Genomic DNA, 22,156 nt, shown 5'->3' with positions numbered 1-22,156 from the left:
ATGCCCGAAATAACAACACACAAACTGTATTCATTTAAGAACTGCTTGGCCCATGAACTCTAGCCCTTACAGGCTAATTCTCGCACCTGGACTAGCCCATTTCTAGTAATGCGTGTAAGCACCCCAAGGTGCGCTTACCGGGAAGATTCTAGCCTCCGTCCATCCTGGGAGAGTGGAGCATGGTGTCTCTGCTCCAGCCCTCTGGAAGCAGAGCAGAGTCTGACCTCACTTCCTCTTCCGCCCATCATCCTATTCTGTTTATTCCACCCACCTATGTTCTAAGCTATGAGGCCAAGCAGTTGGTTTATTATAATTAACTAATTACCTTCCTCCATCACCTGTCCATTGGTGAGAGAGGAGTGTTGAAGTCTCCTACTACTAGTGTGTGTGGTCTAATGTCTGCCTTGAGTTTTAGTAATATTTCTTTTACATAAGTGGGTGCTTTTATAGTAGGGGCGTAGATATTCAGGATTGAGACTTCATCCTAATGAATTGCTCCTGTTATGAGTATAAACATCTCGATCTCTTCTGATTGATTTTAGTTTGAAGTCAGTTTTGTTAGAAATTAGTATGGCCACACCTGCTTTTTTCTTAGGACCATTTGCTTGAAAAACCTTTTCCTAACCCTTTACTCTGAGTAGGTGCCTGTCTTTGTGGTTGAGATGTGTTTCTTGCAAACAGCAGAATGTTGGATCCTGTTTTCATATCCAATCTCTTAGCCTGTGCTTTTTCATAGGTGAATTGAGACCATTAATATTAAGTGATATTAATGACCAGTGGTTGTTTACTCCTGTTATTCTTATTGTTTTTGGTAGTAGAGTTTGTGTGTTTCCCTTCTTTGAGTTGTGCTGGTGAAGGGTTGCCAGGTACCTGAGTTATTGTAGGCATTGTTGGCAACGTTGGATTCCTTGGGTTGTGATTTTCCTTCTATTACTTTCTGTAGGGCTGGATTTGTGGCTACGTATTGTTTAAATTTGTTCTTATCCTGGAATGTCTTGTTTTCTCCATTGATTGTGAACGATAGCTTGGCTGGATATAATAGTTTGGGTTTGCATCCATGGTCTCTTAGTTTCTGCAGTACCTCTATCCAGGACCTTCTGGCTTTCATGGTTTCCATAGAGAAGTCAGGTGTAAGTCTGATCGGTTTACCTTTATACGTTACTTGCCCTTTTTCCTTTGCAGCTCTTAATATTCTTTCTTTAATCTGTATATTTTGTGTTTTGATTATTATATGGCAAGGGGATGATTTTTTTTGATCCAGTCTGTTTGGTGTTCTGTATGCTTCTTGAATATTCAAAGGAATATCTTTCTTTATGTTGGGAAAGTTTTCTTCCATAATTTTGTTAAAAATATTTTCTGGGCCTTTGAGCTGTGACTCTTCTCCTTCTATCCTTATTATTCTTAGGTTTGGTCTTTTTATTGTGTCCCATATTTCCTGAATGTTTTGTGATGAGAATTTGTTGGCTTTGCTGTTTTCTTTGATCAGTGCGTTAATTTTCTCTATGGTGTCTTCAGAATCTGAGATTCTTTCTTCTATCTCTTGTAGTCTATTGATTATGCTTGTTTCTGTAGTCTCTGATCGTTGACCTAGATTTTCCACATCTAGCTGGTCCTCAGTTTGTGTTTTCTTCCTTGCTTCCATTTCAGTTTTCAATTCTTGAACTGTTTCCATTACCTGTTTGATCATTTTTTCTTGGTTTCCCAGGGTTTCATTTATGTATTTACTCATTTCTTCAAACTTTTTGTTATACTTCTCATCCATTTCTTTAAGGGTGTTTTTTACATGTTGTTTAAGGGACTCTATTGCTTTCATAAAGTCAACTTTTTCCACTTCTTCTGTGTTAGGGTGTTCAAGTCCTTCTGTTGTAAGATCATTGGGTTCTGGTGTTTTCATGTTGTTTTTCAGATTGTTGGGTGAATTCTTGCCTTGGCGTCTGCCCATTTCCCCCTAGTGATGCTATCTAATGGGTCTTTTAAAACAGGATCAGGTTTCCCTGCTGGCCAGGGGCCCCACTTACAAAATGCCCTCGCTCCGTTTCCTGGGTTCCCGCCGCGGGCCAAGAATGCTCTCCCCACTCAGGAGGGTCTTCAGGGACAGGACCAGGCTCCCCGTTCGCCCATGGACCTCGCCAACAAAAGGCCTACCACTCTGGAGGCCTGGCCCCAAAAGACCTACTTGATTTAATTGTAGTGGGGCAATCTGCTCTCAGTGTGGGCTTCACTGTTTCATGCTTGGACTATCCCACATCCGCCGCGTCTGCGTGCCGGTGTCTCTGCTGTGCCTGCGCGCCCTTCCTCTATGATTCTTAAGAGTTTTTTTTTTCATCTTTAGCATCCTGAAGTTCTAGTAAGACCCCTTCTGCTTTGCATATGCCTCTCCTTCTGTTTGCTTATTACTTGTCTGCCTGCCTAAGTCCTTCCGTTTTCTCATACCCTCTATCAGAGGAATGTCTGACAGCCAGAGTCCATATAGGGTAAGCCAGCTTCCTCAGAGGAAAACTGAGGAAACTGCTTCAATTCACAGTTTGCCCAAAGAAGGTAAATCTCAGTTAAATAATCACTTTAGTATTACCTCAGCTGCTAGAGTGGATACCTGGCCACTGTATGAAGCCTTGGGTGCAAAAGCATTATACCATAGGCTGTTAAGTACATCCCAGTGACACTTAAGGACTGAGACTGGTCCTGTTGTTTCAGACTTGGCATGAATAGGCCTAAATGTGAGTCTCTCTGGGTCTCGGTGTGGAAAATTAGGAAGTAACCTCCTTACATTCTTTACTCTAAAACTGGAAGTAGATTGCAGCAAGGGGTGACAAAAGCTCAATACCCAGATAAGGGTATATCAGATTAATACACTTTCAGTGGTGGTGTTGACTTGAAAGGCTTTGGGACTATAAAATTTGTAGCCCATTCAAGTTTGCTGTGTTGAGACAAAGTGTAGAAGGATAAAAATGCATTTGATTAAATATTCAATGTTCAGGAAAAGCTATTTTCCAGTATATTATGCCACATCAGAAAGAACTCAATGCATTCTAAAAACAAAACAAACAAAATCGCCAACGCAGAAACCACTGGGAAGATCAAATTAAAAGATCAAATATGAAAGTACTTTGGGGCTTTTGAAATACAGGCTCACTGCAAATCTGGAGCTGAGTTCTGGACACAATGAATAGATGCTGATTAAACGGACTTTGAGAAACTGAGTTGGAGAAAGAGCTTTTCCATACAGTGTCAGAAAATATAAAGGGGCCGAGAATAGAACTCAGCAATAGAGTGCTTGCTGAGCATACACACAGTCCTACCACAAACACTGCCAAAAGAAGCAAAGATAAGAAACAACAGAAAGACGGAAGGGAAGGGAGGGGTGGGAGAGGAGGCAGTGGGAGGGGAGAGGAAGGGAGAGGAGGTGAATGAAAAATATTTAGAGCCATCTTCCCTGAGCAAGAAATTTTCATTTATTCACTGGGCAAATGATTACATAGCTCTTAACAGTGGGTCCTGCACAAGGCTGGAGAGACAATATGGAGCTCTGAGGGAGGTCACCCTCCTGGTCAAACACAGAGAGAATTGAGGGCAGGGCTTGGTCCAGAAGAAAATCAGTCTGTGTTTCTCCCCTCTGGAGCTCCAGCTGATCCCAGAAGTGCCTTCACTGACTTCTTCAGAATGTGCCTTACCAATGCTTTCAGCTATCTGATTAATAATGACTGCTGACCAGATAGCCAGTGATGTGGGATTCCCTTCTGTATTCTGTGAATATATTTTATTACCATTGGATAATAAAGAAGCTGATTTGGCCAATAGCCAGGCAGAACAGAGCCAGGCAGGAAATCCAAGCAAAGATATGGGGAAAAAGAAGGCAGAGTTGATAGGCACAAGGGTCCTTCCTAGGAGATGTGTTCCCAGAGTTGGATCATTTAGACTTAAGGAAGAATGGAGAAGAGAGCAGGCCTGAGGCAGCTATTCCACAATAGCAGGAGTGAGCTAGCAACCTGGGTCGGAGCCGGCCTGGGACAGTAAACTCCACAGGAACAGGAGCAGATCCAGACCAGGGACATTTGTAGAAGCAAGACTGAGCCAGTGAAATAGGCTGGAGCAAGCCTGAGACAGCAAGCTCCACAGGAGCAGGAGTGGATCCAGACCAGGGACATTTGTGAAGGCAGGACTGAGCCAATGACCTGGGCCAGAGCAGGCCTGACACAGCAAACTCCACAGGAGCAGGTACAGGGGAGTAACTGCTGAGCAAGTGGGACAGAGCCAAAGACCACTGCAGGTCAGGGCATGAATCTGGGACCTTCAAGGGAGAAGACTGAGCCAGGACCCCTGCGGGTCTGGGCATGAGTCTGGGACTTCTGAGGGAGTAAGCAGGAACCAGAGATCTCTGCAGGTCCAGGTGTGAGTCTGGGACCTCTGAGGAAGTACACCTGAATCAGGACCCCTATTGGTCTAGGCCTAGGTCTTGGACCCCTGAGGGACTAGGCCTGAGCCAGATAAGTTGTAACGGTAGGAATTTAGGGATATTAGGAATTTAGGTTGCTGTCCTAAAAGTCCTTCAGTTATTGGTACTTCTTTAGAATCAACTTTCCTACTATTCATTTTTCTTCTGTCTTGTGTTTTTTTTTATGAAATGGGAAAACAAAACAAACAACAGCAAAATAACAATAAAAATCCTATCATATTTCTACCTCAAAAAAAAGACAGAGGCTAACAGATTGGAAATGAAAACAGAATCCATCCTTCTGCTCCATATAAGAAACACACCTCTTAGTGTCCTCATTCTAATCTACATGGGATGTAGAAAAAGACAAGATCTCCTGCATAAATTGGGAGCCTGGGGACCTTGGGGGAGGGTTGAAGGGGAAAGGAGAGTCAGGGAGGGGAGCAGAGAAAATGTAGAGCTCAATAAAAAAAAAAAAAAAAAAAAAAAAAAAAAAAAAAAAAAAAAAAAAAAAAAAAAAACAAGAAACACACCTCAACCTCAAAGACAGACATTGTCTCAGAGTAAAGGGTTGATAAAAAAAATTCCAGTCAAATGGACATAAGAAACAAGCTAGTATAGCTGTCCTAATATCTAACAAAATAGACTTCAAACTAAAATCAATCAAGAGAGACAAATAAGGACATTTTACATTAGTCACAGGAAAAACCCATCAAGAGGAAATCTCAATACTGAATGCCTATGTCCCAAATACAAGGGCACTTTCATATGTAAAAGAAAAACTTCTAAAGCTTAAATCATACATCAAACCCCACACACTAATAGTGGGAGACTTCAACACTCCACTCTCATCACTGGACAGGTGAATTGGACAAAAAATGAACAGAGAAATAAGGGAACTAACAGATGTTATGACTCAAATGGACTTAACAGACATCTATAGAATATTCCATCAAACAGAAAAGAACATGAGCTTCTTAGCAGCTCATGGAACCTTCTCAAAAATTGACCACATAGTTGGTAACAAAACAAACCTCAACAGATACAAAAAAATTGGAATAATTCCATGTATCTTATCAGATCACCATGGCTTAAAACTAGAATTCAACAGCAATACTAATTCCAGAAAGCCTACAAACACATGGAAATTAAACAACGCTCACCTGAATCATGGTCAAGGAATAAATAAAGGGAGAAATTAAAGAAATTAAAGAAAATGATCACACAACATACTGAAATTTATGGGACACAATGAAAGCAGTGTTAAGAGGAAAGTTCATAGCACTAAATGCCTACATAAATAATCTGGGAAAATCCCACACTAGTGAGTTAACAGAACATTTGAAAACTTTAGAACAAAAAGAAGCAAACTCACCTAAGAGAACTAGATGGCAGGAAACAAATTGAGAACTGAAATCAACAAAATAAAAAAGGAAGCAATACAAAGAATCAATGAGACAAAGAGTTGGTTCTTCGAGAAAATCAACAAAATAGACAAACCTTTATCCAAACTAACCAAATAACAGAGAGAGAATATCCAAATTAACAAAATCAGAAATGAAAAGAGGACATAACAACAGACACTGAGGAAACACAGAGAATCAACAGGTCATATTTCGAAAACCTGTACTACACAAAATTGAAAAATTTAAAGGAAATGGACAACTTTCTGGATAAATATCACTTACCAAAATTAAATCAAGACCAGATAAGCAAATTAAACAGACCTATAACTGCTGAAGAAATAGAAAAATGGCAACCTACAAAATGGGAAAATGGAGTACAGACCTAAACAGAGAATTCTTAACAGAAGAATCTAAAATGGCTGAAAGACACTTAAGGAAATGATCAACATCTTTAGCCATCAGAAAAAATGCAAAAAAAAAAAAAAACCTCTGAGATTCCATTTTACACCTGTAAGAATGGCCAAGATCAAAAACACTGATGACAACTTATGCTGGAGAGGTTGTGAGGTAAAGGAAACATTCCTACATTGTTGGTGAAAGTGCAAGCTGGTACAGCCCCTTTGGATATCAATGTGGTGATTTCTCAGAAAATTATGAAGCAATCTTCCTCAAGATCCATCATTACTGCTTTTGGGTATATATGCAAAGAATGCTCAACCATGCCACAAGGATATGTGCTCAACTATGTCCATAGCAGCATTGTTTGTCATAGCCAGAATCTGGAAACAACGTAAATGCCCCTCGACCAAAGAATGGATAAGGAAAATGTGGTACATTTACACAATGGAGTACTACACAGCAGAGAAAAAAATGACATCTTGAAATTTACAGGCAAATGTATGGAGCTAGAAAACATAATATTGAGTGAGGTAACCCAGACCCAGAAAGACAATTATCATATGTACTCACTGATAAGTGGTTTTTAAACATAAAGCAAAGAAAACCAGCCTACAAATCACAATCCCAGAGAACCTAGACAATAGTGAGGACTCTAAGAGAGACATACATGGATCTAACCTACATGGGAAGTAGAAAAATACAAGATCTCCTGCATAAATTGGGATCATGGGGACCTTGGGAGAGGGTTGAAGTGGAGGGGAGAAAGAGAGAGGGGACCAGAGAAAAATGTAGGATCTCAATAAAAATCAATTTAAAAAAAAGAAAGAAATAATGGAGGAGCTGCATACAACCCCTAAAAAAGAAAAGATAAAGAAGGCAGAGTCAGGGAATGCCAGCAGTTGCTGGAGAAGCAAAATGTGAGGCCATGTGGCAGCACACAGATTAATAGAAATGGGTTAATTTAAGTTGTAGGAGCTAGTTAATAATAAACCTGAGCTAATAGGCCAAACACTTTGTCATTGCATTTAGACTCTTCAAAGTACTGAGAACTTGACCAGGTAGAGAGATAAAACAGAAGTGGCAACATATAAATAATAACATAGACTCTAATCCATGGTGACATTCTCTTCATTTAGCATTGACTCTAACTAAGCATTATGAAGCCTTTAACCCTATTTGTTATACTTTCATTATACTGTGAACCTTCTCAGAAGGCACAGGGGCTCTTGAATAGGCCACCTTTATCTCCGTGTCACCTCCTTTTACCTTTTCCTTCCATCTCCCACTTGCCCAGCTTTGGTCCTTTTTAAGCCCTGATTAGTTTGTCACAGTAGCAGGAATTTGCAAAAGTCTACAGTCTACAAAGTCTGACTCTTGAATATCTCTTGCTCTATTTTCACTCCTGGAGTAGAAGAAGTTGAAAAGCTTGTTTTGTCAAACAAGGAATGAAGAATCAGCCCCCACATTTGAGTTCTTTTCTGAGTGGTCCTCCTGGACTTCAAAGACATTTGCTTGAGAGCCCGAGTAAGGATCCAGAATTGGGTAGTTAAGTGAAAAAATAATGGAGGATAAAGAATTTTGAGGGCCACTTGGTCCAGAATGGAGCTAAAATAAGCAAGGTTCTGACTTCGTGCTGCCCAGGCCCAACAGAGGCCCAAGGGTGTTAGGCAGAGAAAAAGAAAGAGCTGGTTCCTGAATACAGACATTGTGTTCACTTCAAGTATGAGCTTGGGGGGGGGGGTAAACTCTCACTAACCTGGGGGGGTAGTTCAGGTTGAAAAGAGCTTTGGAACTTCTGGGTGAAAAGAGTAGATGGTAGGTTTAAATATAGTTCATCTTCAAAGGCTGGGGCTCTGTTGGACAGAACATTTATTTTAGTAATTAGGCATTTGCTTAGCAATGCAGCTGTGGGTTGAAAATAATGCTTTGTGCCTCATGGAAAGTTATGGGCTCCACCCCTAATTTTTCCAAGTCTCTTTTGAAAGATGGCACATTTGTTTTACCCTTCCCAAGTCTCCCACAAGCTCAACTGCTTTGTCAAAATTTCTCTGTGTTCCCCATATAAAAGCAGAGGTAATTATGGGGAACAATAGCTAGACACTCCCTAGCTCTGACTGTCAGAATTCTAAAAACTGTTTGACACCCCTTGCATTTTAAAAATAAAGGAAACTGAGTGCCATAACATCAAAGGACAAACAATACCCATTTATTGTCAATATGGTCATAACTGTCATCATCATCATCATGACTCTTGTCCTTAAGTCTTTTGTCATACTGTGCTATTCTTCAGGTATGGACCTAGCAGGCTATATTTCTTTCCTTTAACTTAACTAATTTTTTTCCACTTGAAATGTCTGACTTCTTTGAACATCTTTAAATAGTAATTTTACCTGGGTGCAGTGACACACATCTGCAATTTCAGCACTTGGGAGGTAGAGGCAGAAAGGTCAGGAGCTAAAAGCTTGGCCTTAGCAACACAGCAAGCTCAAGGCCAGTGTAAGGACTACATGAGAGGCTGTCTCAAGGAACAAGGAAGGAAACTTTATTCTGGCCATGCACATGCATTGTATAGACTTTATTGCCCAATTTATTTCTTTTTAATTTTATTGTTTTTAATATTTTTTATTAAAACACAATTATATTACTTCCCTCTTTTCTTTCTTCTCTTCCCTTCCCATGTCCCCTCCCTAAAACCCCTCCTATGTTTTCCCATACACTTGCGCATGCATGAGCATGTGCGCGCACACACACACATATATGTATATTTTATATATATTAGAGAGAGAGAGAGAGAGAGAGAGAGAGAGAGAGAGAGAGAGGAATATATAAATGTAGCCTACTGAGTTTTAGTTGTTTGTATGTATATGGATTCAAGGTTGAATAGTCTTTCCCAGGGATGAGTCCTCTGACTGATTATCCAATATTGCTCAGGTTTTTAACGTATTACTGGATGGAGGAATAGTTTGGGGGTGGAATACTTACCTAACATGAACAAAGCCTTTGATTCAGTTCTGAAAGAACAAGTATGCGCCTTATTGTACCACCAGGTACTTGAAGACAAAGACTGTGTTTCTATGTCATTCGTCATTAGTGTCTGCGGGATGGCCATCTGAATATGTTAAATCGCTGTTCAATAAAGTAATATCATATATGGCTGAGTTGTATTGAAATACATTTAACATTAATAAGTATGTCAAGACACGTTCCTCTTTTCCTCCCATGGAACAGAGCTGGAAGGACTTCAGAACTGGAGTAACGGCGTGGAATCGTCATATATCTTAAATGTGGAACTATGAAGCCAGCAACCTAGAAAGGCCAATGGCAGCAGACAAAGCTCTCTGAGAAGCACAGTTTCTCCCTAAACGACCAGGAAAGGCCCATCTTAGTCCGACAGTGACCCCGCTACTCCAGCTGAACACCACAGGGAAAAAAAATGTACCCCACGCATCCTTTATGAACAAAAATCTAACCAGGAGCCTAGACTTTTATACTCTCAGCTGTAACACAGTCATAGTGTCCCTAAAATGCTTGCCTCGCACGGTAAGGCAGGGTCAGAGAAAACTTAAGTAGTGAGCTAGGACTTTTGTCCTCTTTCAGCAGGAATAAGGCCCACTCCTCCCCTACAGCGCTAGAGAGGACCATGTAGAAAGCGTGGACTTTCACCTTTGCCAAACTGTCACCTCTGATCACACCTCCCTGGTTTCTGGCAAGTACCAAGGTGGTATCAATGAAGGTCAAGCAAGACATTAGGGCTTTGAGCATCACTTAGTGTAACGTCAGTTGAAGTCACACAGGAAACAGTACCAAGGAACCTCTGTCCTTCCCAGAAAAGTACCAGATGAAGCCTAGTGGTGATGTTGAAACATACACGGTCCCCTCAGCAATAACAAGGCACCTTTCTCCCCCAAGATGTCTAATAATGGCAGCTGAGAAAAGCACATGGACTTCTATCCCCATTTGGCAGTAATGGAATAGGATTTAACTGGCGAGTTGTTAAACGTGTCCTGCTTTTAATAAGAGCTGGAGACTTATCATATCCAAAAATGTCCAGAACAAAACAAAAAAATCATTTGCCAGAGCAAGGGCAGAAAAATTTTGCCTTTAGTGGAAAACAACCCGTTAACTGACAATACCAAGGCGACACAAAAGTGGCACATATCTGGCAAGAATGTTAAAGCACCTGTTATAAAAAAGTACTTAACAAGCCGTAACAATAACTTTTGAGTGAAATAAGAAATACACAATATCAACAAATAAATAGAAACCTAAACACAAAACAATGGAAAGTTCTAGAATTGAAAATTCTGATAACCAAAATCAAATAAGTCTTACTGGAGGGACTCCATAGCAGAATAAAGAGGACAGAGGAAATGGTCAGTGAACTTGAAGGTAGAACACTAAAAATTATGCATCGTGATCAACAGAAAGAAAACAGATAGGAAGAAAAAAAAGAACAGAGTCCTACAAGCCTATGGGACTATAACAGAAGATCTAACATTATTGTCATCAGATAATTCCCGAGAGAGAGAGAGAGAGAGAGAGAGAGAGAGAGAGAGAGAGAGAGAGAGAGAGAAAAAAGATGGCTTAAATTTTCCCAAAATGTAACAAAAAGACTTACATCCACAGTTTCAAAATGATGAGTAAATTCCAAAGAGGATAGACTCCAAGCAATCTATGCTAAGCCACATTGTAGGCAAACTTCTTAAAAATGAGCACACACACATTTAAACAAGCTTCCATCTAAATTCTTTATAAGAGAGGAGAAAACATGAGGTATTTTGTTCGGAGATGAAAAAGCCCTGAGTGAATGTGCAAAGAATCGATGATGTCCTGAGTATTGTTGACATGAGGACAGCCATATCAAGGACCAATGCCTCTTTCCCATGGGAATGGCAAAGCTATCCCAGTACAGTTGAAGCTCAGAGGGATGGCAACGCCTACTTCAGGTCTGAGTGAGAACTTTAACAGTGCATGCTGGTAGTAGTATTTACAAATAATTGAGCAGTTCGTGCAAAACGCAGCAACCGCAGCTTCCTCTTCCCAGACTTTTACACTCTGAGCCTGCTCACCTACTGAGACCTTGTACCGAAAGTAGCTAATTCCTTCCTGCTCTGCTGTCCATAGTAAACAGGATGAGGCTCTAGGTTGCTGCCAACAGTAGGTGTTCTCCATCAAAATGCAGATGGCCCACCTGACCCCAGCTCTTCTGTACAGGAATCTCTGCTTGTGTTCTTTCTTCATTTCCTCGCCACCCTAGTCAGGCCAAGGCACCAACCTGGCGGTGGGGGCTGCGAGGAGTGGCCCCTGAGTCAGACATGGATGGACCATCAGAAACTCGCGTCAGTCTGGCAAGGGGAGAAGCACACAAATAAAGACAAAGGCAAGACTAAAAATAGAAAGGGGAGCACGATTGTAAACATCAGAGTGAAAATGGGACAAGAAGCATCTAGAGATCGGTAGATAGATGCTAGCATTCTCAAATTTTATGTACGTTCATGGAGATTTTAAGGAACTACCGAAGTAGGGTAAAAGCATCGTAGCGTCATCAGTTTAGACTACGCTCAAGACAGATAATTGCCTTTGGTTTCCTGAAGGATGGGCAGTCAGTTTGACTGCTTGAGAGGAAATGCGAGAAGGATTGAGGAATAGATCTATTACCAAAGGACCAAGTGCATTCCCATTTTTTTCTTTGTGTTTGTAGAGTCTTGTGATTCCTTAGACTCCTGTGGTTTCCTCACAGGAAGGCAAGTTCCGTGAAATTGGATCCCTGGGGAGTCCAGCTTCTAGACACTTCTAGACATTGCCCCTTGGGCTGTGAAGGGACTGGCAACCAATTACATTACTCTTTGCAAGTTTACCAACTAATTAACATAGCTGTCTTAAGAGTAAGAGGGAAAATGCTCAACAAAAAGGAGGGGGTTCCTTGTTGCTGAAATTCACCCTTCCAGAAAAAAATTATGCCTAGTTTTGTGGCCCGACTCCTTCCAGACCTCAGCAGTGGTGCCCTTGGCTGTAACCTGGCAGTGAATGCCCTTTTGGGTGGGGACTCCTTGGCTGAAGCATGCAGACCACTGCCTTGGTGAGCTGGGCAGCTTGCTGTGGCCCAGTTCTTAAAAGCAGCCCTGAGAGAGGTGCATTTGAAGGGGGAGATCTTACCGGTTTTTAGTTTTTTCTAGTTTTTGAGTTCAAATAACCCTGGGCCAGAGACCACATGTTTTGTTTCTCTCTCTTCAGTAGGGTGCCAAACATTGCAGTGAACCACCCCCAAACTAAATGAAGACCCATCATGAACATCTAAGAAGTAGAAAGGGGAGGTGTGGGGAGCAGAGGAATCCCTGAGTGAAAGTGTATTGTTGACTTGGGCACAGTCAAGTCAAGGACCAATGCCTCTTTCCCATGAGAACGGCGAAGTTCTTATCACCTGTGAGTGAGGTTCAGAGACATGGCACAGCCTTCCTTGGGTCTGAGTATGAATGTGAGCAGCGAGCCACAGGTACTAGTGTTTACAAATGATTGGCCATGTGTGCAAAAGCTAGCAACTGCAGCTCCCTCCTTATCAGAACAGTCCAAGGGGCTGGAGAGATGGCTCAGCGGTTAAGAGCATTACCTGCTCTTCCAAAGGTCCTGAGTTCAATTCCCAGCAACCACATGGTGGCTCACAACCATCTGAAATGAGATCTGATGCCCTCTTCTGGCCTGCAGGCACAGACACAGAATATTGTATACATAATAAATAAATAAGTAAATAAAAAAAAAAAAGAACAGTCCAAGGATGGAGTCGTGTGTGGGATGCTCTGAGTGCTTGTGAGAAAACAAGAGTCTTGTGACCTCAGTTTCTTCAAAACACAGACTTGTTCTCTGAATGTGTTTTCATGCTTCTCCCATATCAGATATAGTGACTAGCAGAGAGTTGACTTCAGCTGTCGTTATTCATATGCCTCTATGAAAAAAACGGCTTTTTTTTTCATGTCCGTCTTGTCCTTGTGATTGATTGAACACCTTACTTGTGTGATTCGTCTTAACCCTCGGAGTATAAATTGCCTGATGCCCTGAATAAAATTAGCTATTGTATGAGACTTTAGTACACCTCATTTCTGCACACCTCCCCCAGGTTCAAACCACCAACTAGAGTGGTAAACACCTCCTCCCAGGTGTTTACAATACCTAAAGAGGCATCCTAAGAGACTAGCTAACTCCTTCTCTCTGTGTTACATATAATCAACACGCTAAGGTTCTGGATTGCTGTGGTAGTTGGTGCATCTCCATCAGAGTGCACACAGGCCAGCTGACCCCAGCTTTTCTATATGCATGTCTGTCTGTCTATCTTTTCTTCATTTCCTAAGCACCCTTAATCAAGTCGAGTCCCAGCTGTGCCTGTCATGATGGTATTTGTTTTTCTATTTATTTATTTATTTATTTATTTATTTATTTATTTATTGGTATTTGTTTTTCTGTATCTGGCTTATTTCACTTAGCACAAACATTTTCAGTTCCATCCTTTTTTAAGACTGAATAAAATTCCATTGTGTAACCCGGGCGGTGGTGGCGCACGCCTTTAATCCCAGCACTCGGGAGGCAGAGGCAGGCGGATCTCTGTGAGTTCGAGGCCAGCCTGGTATAAGAGCTAGTTCCAGGACAGGAACCAAAAGCTACGGAGAAACCCTGTCTCGAAAAATCCAAAAAAAAAAAAATCCATTGTGTAGATGTATCACATATTTTATCTATTCGTCTGCTAATGGACATCTATGTTGCTTCCATTTCCTAGGTTTTGTGACTATTAGAACACTAAACATGGATGTGCAAGTCTGTCTATGGTATGTTAACTTAGAGTCATTTGAGCCTATTCCCAGGAACTGGGTCATATGGTAGGTCAATTTTTAGGTTTTGAAAAATCTTCATAGGAATTCCCATGTTATCCACAGCAGTTTACATTCTCACCAGCGGTGTATAGGAGCTCCTTTCCCCCATATCATCGCATGCATTTGTTTGCTTTCATGATGATAGACATTCGCATTAGGGTGAAATGAAATCTCAAAGTAATTTGAATTTGCATTCCCTTGATGGCAAAGGATCATGACCACTTTTTCAAGTTTGTTTTTGTTGCTATTGTCGGTAAGAGGTTCTTATGTAGGTCTCAGGATCCCTCTAACTCATTAAGTACCTGAGAATGACTTTGAACTGCTGATCCTCAAGCCTCCGCATCCCAAGTGCAGGGATTATAGGCTTGTGCCACCCTATCTTATTTTCAAGTATTTATTGGCTGTTTATACTTCTTCTTTTGAGAACTGTTAAGCTCATTGGTCCATTTATAGATTGAATGTTGGCATTTAGTTTTTGTGGTTCTTTATATGTTTGGGATAGCAATCCTCTGTCCGAATTTATAGAATATATATTATGCATATAATATATCTATAGCACATATTCTGTCTCATTCTGTGGTTTTATCTTCACCCTGGTCATTGTTCTCTTTGTTATGCAGAAGTCTTAAAAGCAAATTTCAAAAGACCACATACTACATTTATATAACTTTTTAGTATTTTTTTTTTCTAAAGAGAGTCTCATGGATCCCAGGCAGAACCTGGATTCAATATGTAACTTAAGCTGGCCTTGAACTCCTGATTCCCTGTCTCGGAATCTCAAGTACTAGGATGACAAGTATGTGTTATCATGCTCAGTTTATATAACTTTTATGAAATAAAAATATTATGAAGATGCAAAATAAGTTAGTGGGTATCGTTAGGAGTCAGGGACAGTGGCAGGAACTTCTGGCATGCCTATAAATGGATGGGGAAAAAGGAGATCTTTGTGATGTTGAAATAGTTGTACAACTTAATTTGTGATAGGAATCTTTACATAATAAGAGGATATAGAACTATGTATCATACCACTGTCAATTTCCTCGTTTTAATATTGTACTAAAGTTACATAAAGGAAATTTGGGTGAGTAATTCATGGAACCCTCCGAGCTGTCTTGACTGTTTTCTGTAAATCAATTGGTATTTCAATTTTTTAAGTTTTTAAAAGTTATATTAAACTTATATACACTTTATATAAAGTGTAAGCTTTTTGTACAACGCAAAAGATATTTTATGAACTTAGTTATCAGTTTTCATTGTACTGTAGATATTCAGAAGAGCTCAAATAGTTTTTTCCTCTTTCACAATACAACTGAGGCATTTTTAAATTGGGCTAGAACAAAATATATATGTACCCCAAGTAAAACCTCAAAATGCTACACCCTACTTTCCTGCCCTGCCACTTTTAGTGTCAGGAACTGAATCTAAGGTCTCATACATGCTAACCAAGCGCTCTTTCCACTGAACCTCTGTCCCTGTTAAAAGCAATGTAAGATTTAGAGATATAGTTAACATGTGGTAATAGTCACACTTTTTTGTGTTCACATGTGTTAACACATGCCACACACTACCACTGAAACATTGTTGCTAAAATTCCTTCCCAGGGTGAGACATAAGCAATGTCTACCCTTCTCCTAAGTTCCTGATGACAAGCCAAGACACAATCCTACCAAAGTTCACTGTGGGGAACCAATGAGTTTATTGGACTTCCTTACAGAGCATAGGTAAGGGGTTACTTACAGGGGTTTGGGTGTCCCTTTCCCCAGCAGGAAAAGCCTTACCCAGCAGGGATAAGAGCTTTTCTACAGCCAAATAAATGGAGCCATCATCTAGTCCTCTCCACATATTTTTTCCTCTTCCAGGCATGGACAATTAAGGTAGCATTTCATACACCAGGTAGTATGAAGCAGGATAATGGGAACCTCATGGCCCTCTCTGTCCTCCCTGCCTCTCTCTGTTGGGGTATAAACCATCAACAACCACAGCTGGGGTGGTCATTCTCAAAGAGGTGCAGCTGAATGCCCCAAGATGTCAGTTGCTTCACTCAGAGAACAGTCACGCACAGCAAACACACACTCTCAAAAAAGGACCACCACGGGCACTCCAAAATGTTCCCTAGTGCCTCTCATTGATAAATCTCACCTTCATCTCCTCTTTTTCTGTCTCCATAATTTTGTTCTTTTCTAGAATTTCCTGAGTAGGGTCATTTGAGTTTGTCTTCTTTCACTTAGCATAACACCTTTGAGAATTATCCAAGTGGCTGTGTATATTACTAGTTTATACTATTTGATGCATACTCATTTGTTTATTCCTTGTCCGTATGTTTGAACTGTTGCCAGGTTTCAGCAGTTATGAAAAGAAGCTTCTGTAATTATTGAGAACTAGGGTTGTTGGACTGCTTGGCGGTTTGCTTTCCCCACCTTGATAATATAAGCAGGATGTAGTGCATGCTAGGCACCAACTACCGTCTCTAGGTGCTCCCTCATCCCCAGGTATAGGGTTTGTATGGACACAAATATTAAGAGTGAGATTTCACTGGAACATGTTAAGAGCATGATTGACTTCACAAGAAATTGTCAAGCAGAGTGTGAGATTTCCAGCTCCTATATGTCCTTCCAGTACTAGGTATTAACATTTCTTAAGTCGTCTTCTTTGTAGATGTGTAAGGGATGTCTCATTGTGATGTTTCCTATGTATTTGTTTGGTTGGTTTTGGTGTTCTGAGACAAGGTCTTACCATGTGTCCCAGACTGGCTTTAAATTCTTAATCTTTGAATTCCTACCTCAGCCTTCCAAGTTCTAGGATTACAGGTATGTGCCAGCCAATTCCTGACTCTCACTGTAATTTTAGTATGCACTTATCAAATGATTAAAGATATTTATCAACTTCTTATGTGCTTAATTGATAATCTGTGTGTGTGTGTGTGTGTGTGTGTGTGTGTGTGTGTGTGTGTGTGTATGATTCATGTTCAAGTCTTTTATCTGGTTAAATTGAAGTATTCGCATTCTTGTTGAGTTGTGATAATCAGCTCAGATAATCAGTGCTGGATGTATCTTTTACCAGATATATATGTTGTAGTCTGTTATCTGCGTTTTTGTTTTCATAACTTTTAATATTTATTTTGCATATGTGTGATGTGTGTATATATGTTTGTGTGTGAAGTTATGTAGAGGTCTCTGTCCTCACCTTCCACCTTGTTTAAGGCAGGGTCTCTCCTGTGGTTTGTGGCTATGCTGCCTACTCCAAGCTAGCTTGCCCATGAGCTTCAGGGGGCTCTCCTGTTCCCGTCTCTAGTATTGTAGGAGTACTAGAATTACAGGCACAAGACACGATGTCCATTTTTTAACGTGGGTTCTGGGAATTCAAGTCATCAGGCTTGTGCAGCAAATGTTTTTCCTGGCTGAGCCATGTCTCTGGACCTCATAACTATTTCTTTTTCCTTAAAGCATGGAAGTTTTAAGCTGAATGTGGTGATCCAAATCTGTAATCCCATGTTGCTAAATTTCCTTCCCTGGAAGAGGAGTAAACAATGTCTATCCCTTTTCCTAAGGTCCCACTGACAAACCGAGTCCACCGAAGTTCACCCTGGGGGAACAAACAAGTTTATTAGGCTTACTTCAGAGCAGTGGCTGAGGGATTCAATAGGAGCATAGGTGACCTTAAAGTGGCCACACTGAAGGCTGTACCTAGCAGGGATGATGGCTTCCTAGTGGCTGTGTAGGTAAAACCCCCCTCCTTTTATCCTCTCCCACCTATGTCCTCTAGCTCCTCCCCCAAGACCAAGGGCAATCAGGGAAGAATTGTAAACAACTAGTTGGGAGAGGTGGCTAGTTTGAGACCAGCCTGGGCTCCATCAGATCTTGGTTGGTTTTTTAAGCAGGACTTTTAAGTTATGGTAAAGTCTAGAGCATCAATGTTTCACTTATGGACCATAGTTCATATGCACATTCTATGAGACCTTTGTTTAAATGAAAATTAAAATGATTTTCTCCTATGATTTCTCCTGGAAGTTTTATACTTTTACATTTAAGTCTAAGGTCAGAGTTCCGTTGATTTTTATGTACAGTATAGCTCTTCACATTTCCAAAGCTCTCTTCTATATATGATTACATCTTATCATGATTTTATTTGAAAACACTTTGAGGGCTGAGCTAGTGCTGTGGCTGAGTGGTCGAACACTTCCCTAGCACGTATGAATCCTTGTGTTCTGTCCCCAGCACTGCTAAGGGAAAGGGGGGCACTTTGAGAAAAGCACAAGAATTTTAATCCGCACCCCACAAGTGGGAAATTCGATTAGCAAAGCTTCGTGTGATTTCCCAAGGTCCCACATATCATAATGGGTGAAACAGAAATGCATATTCAGATCCCTGGCTATCCTGGGCCAGGAGTTTAGAAGCTGGGCAGCTAGAACTCAGAACACCAGCCTAGCGAAGTGAAGACGATTCCTGAGAACAGTTTCTCTTTGGCGCTGAAGGAAGAGGCCCAGGCAGGCACAGGCAGTGGAGTGGCCCTTCCCTCTGGCCCACTTGGGGTTGTTCACTTGGAAGGAGAAAGAAACCGGCCCAGCGCCTTTGCTCAGGTGACACTGGCTGAATGTTTTTTGATGATGATGATGATGAAGTCTTGGAATGAGTTCAGAGGAGGACTCTGAAAATAATTACAGAGTTACAAAAGTAAATTAAAGCTGAAAAGAAAAGTTTAAAGGAACTAAGATTATTTAACCTAGAAGAGAGAGGCTCAAGATGAAACCCGATAACAGCTTTTAAACAAACAAAAAACTTGGGCGCTCCTTCTGAGAGCTAAGCAAGGGGAAATGGGCTGGAAGAATGTGAGTAAAAGGGCAACGTTCCTCCTTGGTGAGGGCTGTTACAGGCACGACGCCTCTGGAAATAAGAGCAACTCCTTGTGAGTTTGGAGATCAGAGATTTGCCAGACGTGGGCTTCGGTGATGGGTGGCAGCATGTGGCTTCTTTGCCTGTCTCGCATAGAGTCCCTGGAAATCTTCAGATGGCCCCCGAAATCTGCTCTATATTCTAGCACAACTCCGGGAGGCATTTTTGGCTGTGATCTTCCCTGCTCCTTGACAGTCACATTTAGATTTGTATCCCAAGAACTGAAAGAAGCCTGACCCAATCCTAAAGCTTACTCTAACTCTCCTCACCCCTGAATTCAAGCATCTCAATTCCTAAAAGTGTATATCTGGCCTAGCATCCCTGCCTTCTGTTGCAGAATTGACTAGTCCAAATCCAGTACCCGCACTTCAAATCTGTTTCATATCTCAGTCTCTTTTTGCATACCACTCGGAATATCAGTGTCACCTTGGAAAGGCCAGAGAAGACCTGAGGTGGCGGCGGCAGCATTAGACATCACAGTAACGCCGGTGTCTCTGTGCTCCTTTTCTCTACAGCATGGGTGGCAGCCCTCGCCATGGGCATGATCTTCTTCTGTTCACCCATTGTGAGTATATTCACGGACCGTTTGGGCTGCCGGATCACAGCCACTACCGGGGCTGCTGTGGCTTTCATTGGCCTCCACACCAGTTCCTTCACCAGGTAAGGCCTGGAGTTGCTGGCCACTTTTTCAAGGGTGAGAATTGGCTTCTTTCTTGGGACTTCAGCTAGGAACACTGTTCTCTTTGCAGAATCCCCTGTGGTTCTGTCCATGGAGAGCCCTCAAAGACCTTGCTCCCAGGACTCAGGATCACTTTATGTGGAGTCTGAAGGATACATCTGCCAGGAATACCCCCCCCCAAAGACCCAAAGTTCTAAAATATTGTGAGGAACCAAAGCCTGGTAGTTCACAGAGCAGGTCAAGTCCTGATTTGACCACTGAATAGCTATGGAGTAATTGATGAGTATCCTTCTCCTGTCTGGACCTCACTTTCTATATCTTTCAGAGATCACGTGGTTGCTTCAGATCTCTCCAAGCTCCCCACTAATGTGGCACACACCTCAAAACCCTTCCTTTCGGGCTGGAGAGATGGCTCAGTGGTTAAGAGCACTGCCTGCTCTTCCAAAGGTCCTGAGTTCAATTCCCAGCAACCACATGGTGGCTCACAACCATCTGTAATGAGGTCTGGTGCCCTCTTCTGGCCTGCAGACATACACACAGACAGAATATTGTATACATAATAAATAAATATTTAAAAAAAAAAAACCCTTCCTTTCCTCCCAGAAGAGTCCTTAAGTGAGCTAACGTGAAGCCCTAGCACTCCAAATCAATCTTCAGCTGAAAAACAGATACTCTGAGCACACAGCTGGTTAGCATGTCTGGCCCTGTTCTGCGTGGCTCGGGCTCTGGAAAGATGGGTGGATGACACAGATAAGGACTCTTGTGTCTCAGGCATGGGAAGGATGCTTAGCAACATCCTCCCACTGAAGTACAGCTCCAAACCCCAGCCACCCAGATGAAACTCAAGTCCTAGGTTCATCGGTCACACTCATAGAACTTGTTCATGCTAGGTGAGAAGGCTCCATCCACACGGATGTCTGCCTTCTCTACTGTCAGCCCTGCACAAGCGTGTGTACAGAGGAGGCAAGGATAAAGACCCTATCCTACAGCAAGACAAGTATGAGATTCCCAAACAAGGTTGAGAACTTTCTGCCATACACTTTTCAAGCTGTGGTACCCCCCCTACTTTCAGTCTGCCTGGGTCTATGTAAGAGCATAATGACCTGGACCCATAAACATGGCCACAATGACATGCGTGGAATGGAGAGTGAGCTAACTTGAAAGAGAGTTGCTCTCTGAGTATGACTCCCACGAGAAAACCATGGCTTTCTGGACTTAAGTTTCCATCCACAGCGGAGAATGAGACTCATGTTCTGTCTCAGCTAGGCTCTATGGGAGTGAGCCAACTGTCTTAATGACTTGAGCATGTCCGGCTGCCCAGACTACCCTCCAGCAAAGCTTAGATTTGGCATGCAGTGTGGTGTGTTGGTTCCGACCCATCCAACTAGGACAAGGGAGAGGAGAAACCCATATTCTGCCTGGAACCTTCTCGGCCCTCTCAACACAACAGCTCTAAACTTTCTGAGGACCCTTCTGGTGGTCAGCCTCATTATCCCCACCCCCGGCAAGCTAGTACCAGATTCTTGTGGAGATGAGCTAGGCCTCTGAAGTATCTCTAATCTCAATGTTACATAGCAGAGGCTTGTTTCTTGAGGCAGAGCACAGCAAAGTGTAAACAAATTAGCACCATAAGGATCTCATTTCCTCTGCAGCCCACATGGGCTGGGGCACGGGGTGGGGGAGTGCACTTAGATGTGTTTTTTTTTTTTTCTCCTGGCATTCTTATCTCAGCCCACTGGAGGAGGCATTTTTCTCTCTAGCCAATGACCCCCTATTCTGTTCGCTCTTTCTTGTAAGAACATTTTCCGAGCCAAGAAACTCTGGATGGTTTAATGTTCAGGGAGAACAACATGATTCTGCTTGTGGCTAGAACTTCAAGTCATTCTTCCCATTGTCTCACATCAGAGCTGAGTCCTTTTGGATGACTGGAACAGGGCACAGCACAGGCAGCCCTGAGGGGCCTTTAGCAGGCCCAACTCAAGGGTCTCCCATCCTGGAGGCCAGTTAGAAACACTCACCACACAGTACCCTAAACTGAATCCCATGTTTTCCCCCAAGATCCCTTTCCTCAAGACTAACTCAAGACTCCTTTGGATAAGGGCCCAGCCCAGCCAACCCCATAGGATACCTACAATCTAAGGGGAGAAGACCCCAAGAAGTCTGACAGAAGAGCAGCAGTCAACTTAGCTACAAGTTCAAAGTAGAGACAACCCCCTATTTAGTTAACTAAACCCCCTACTCATGGCCAGTGACTATGAGCAGATGGGAGGCCATAATAATGATAGTTTTCTTGGAATCAAGGGGCCACTGGTAGTGAGTATAAAAGCTGGGTCTGTGTCTGAAGAACAAGAAGAGTATTGGTTAATTTAATGGTCAGATAAGAACTATTGCAAAATATACAGAAGCATCCAAAAGAAAACAACTGTTCACTAGGTTGGGCCAAACTGACCTGCCCATGCATGGCCTTTCCCCTTCTCACATTTTACCTTCTG

General features: G+C 42.0%; 1 protein-coding gene across 1 annotated transcript in view; it reads left to right on the top strand.

The window, feature by feature from the left end:
* The window catches only part of Slc16a2 (solute carrier family 16 member 2), a 130,837-nt gene that overhangs the window by 95,214 nt on the left and 13,467 nt on the right, over positions 1–22,156 (top strand). Inside the window, exon 2 of the mRNA XM_050127326.1 lies at positions 19,501–19,645. Within this exon, the coding sequence (XP_049983283.1) occupies positions 19,501–19,645 (145 nt within the window). The remainder of the gene's footprint in view (positions 1–19,500; positions 19,646–22,156) is intronic.

This window comes from Alexandromys fortis, unplaced genomic scaffold, assembly GCF_014885135.2.
Source record: "Alexandromys fortis isolate MF-2015 unplaced genomic scaffold, M_Fortis_MF-2015_v1.1 scaffold_266, whole genome shotgun sequence".
In the NCBI taxonomy this organism is placed as follows: Eukaryota; Metazoa; Chordata; class Mammalia; order Rodentia; family Cricetidae; genus Alexandromys; species Alexandromys fortis.
The sequence above is the reverse complement of the archived record's forward strand: the minus strand, read 5'-3'. Positions and strand labels throughout refer to the sequence as shown.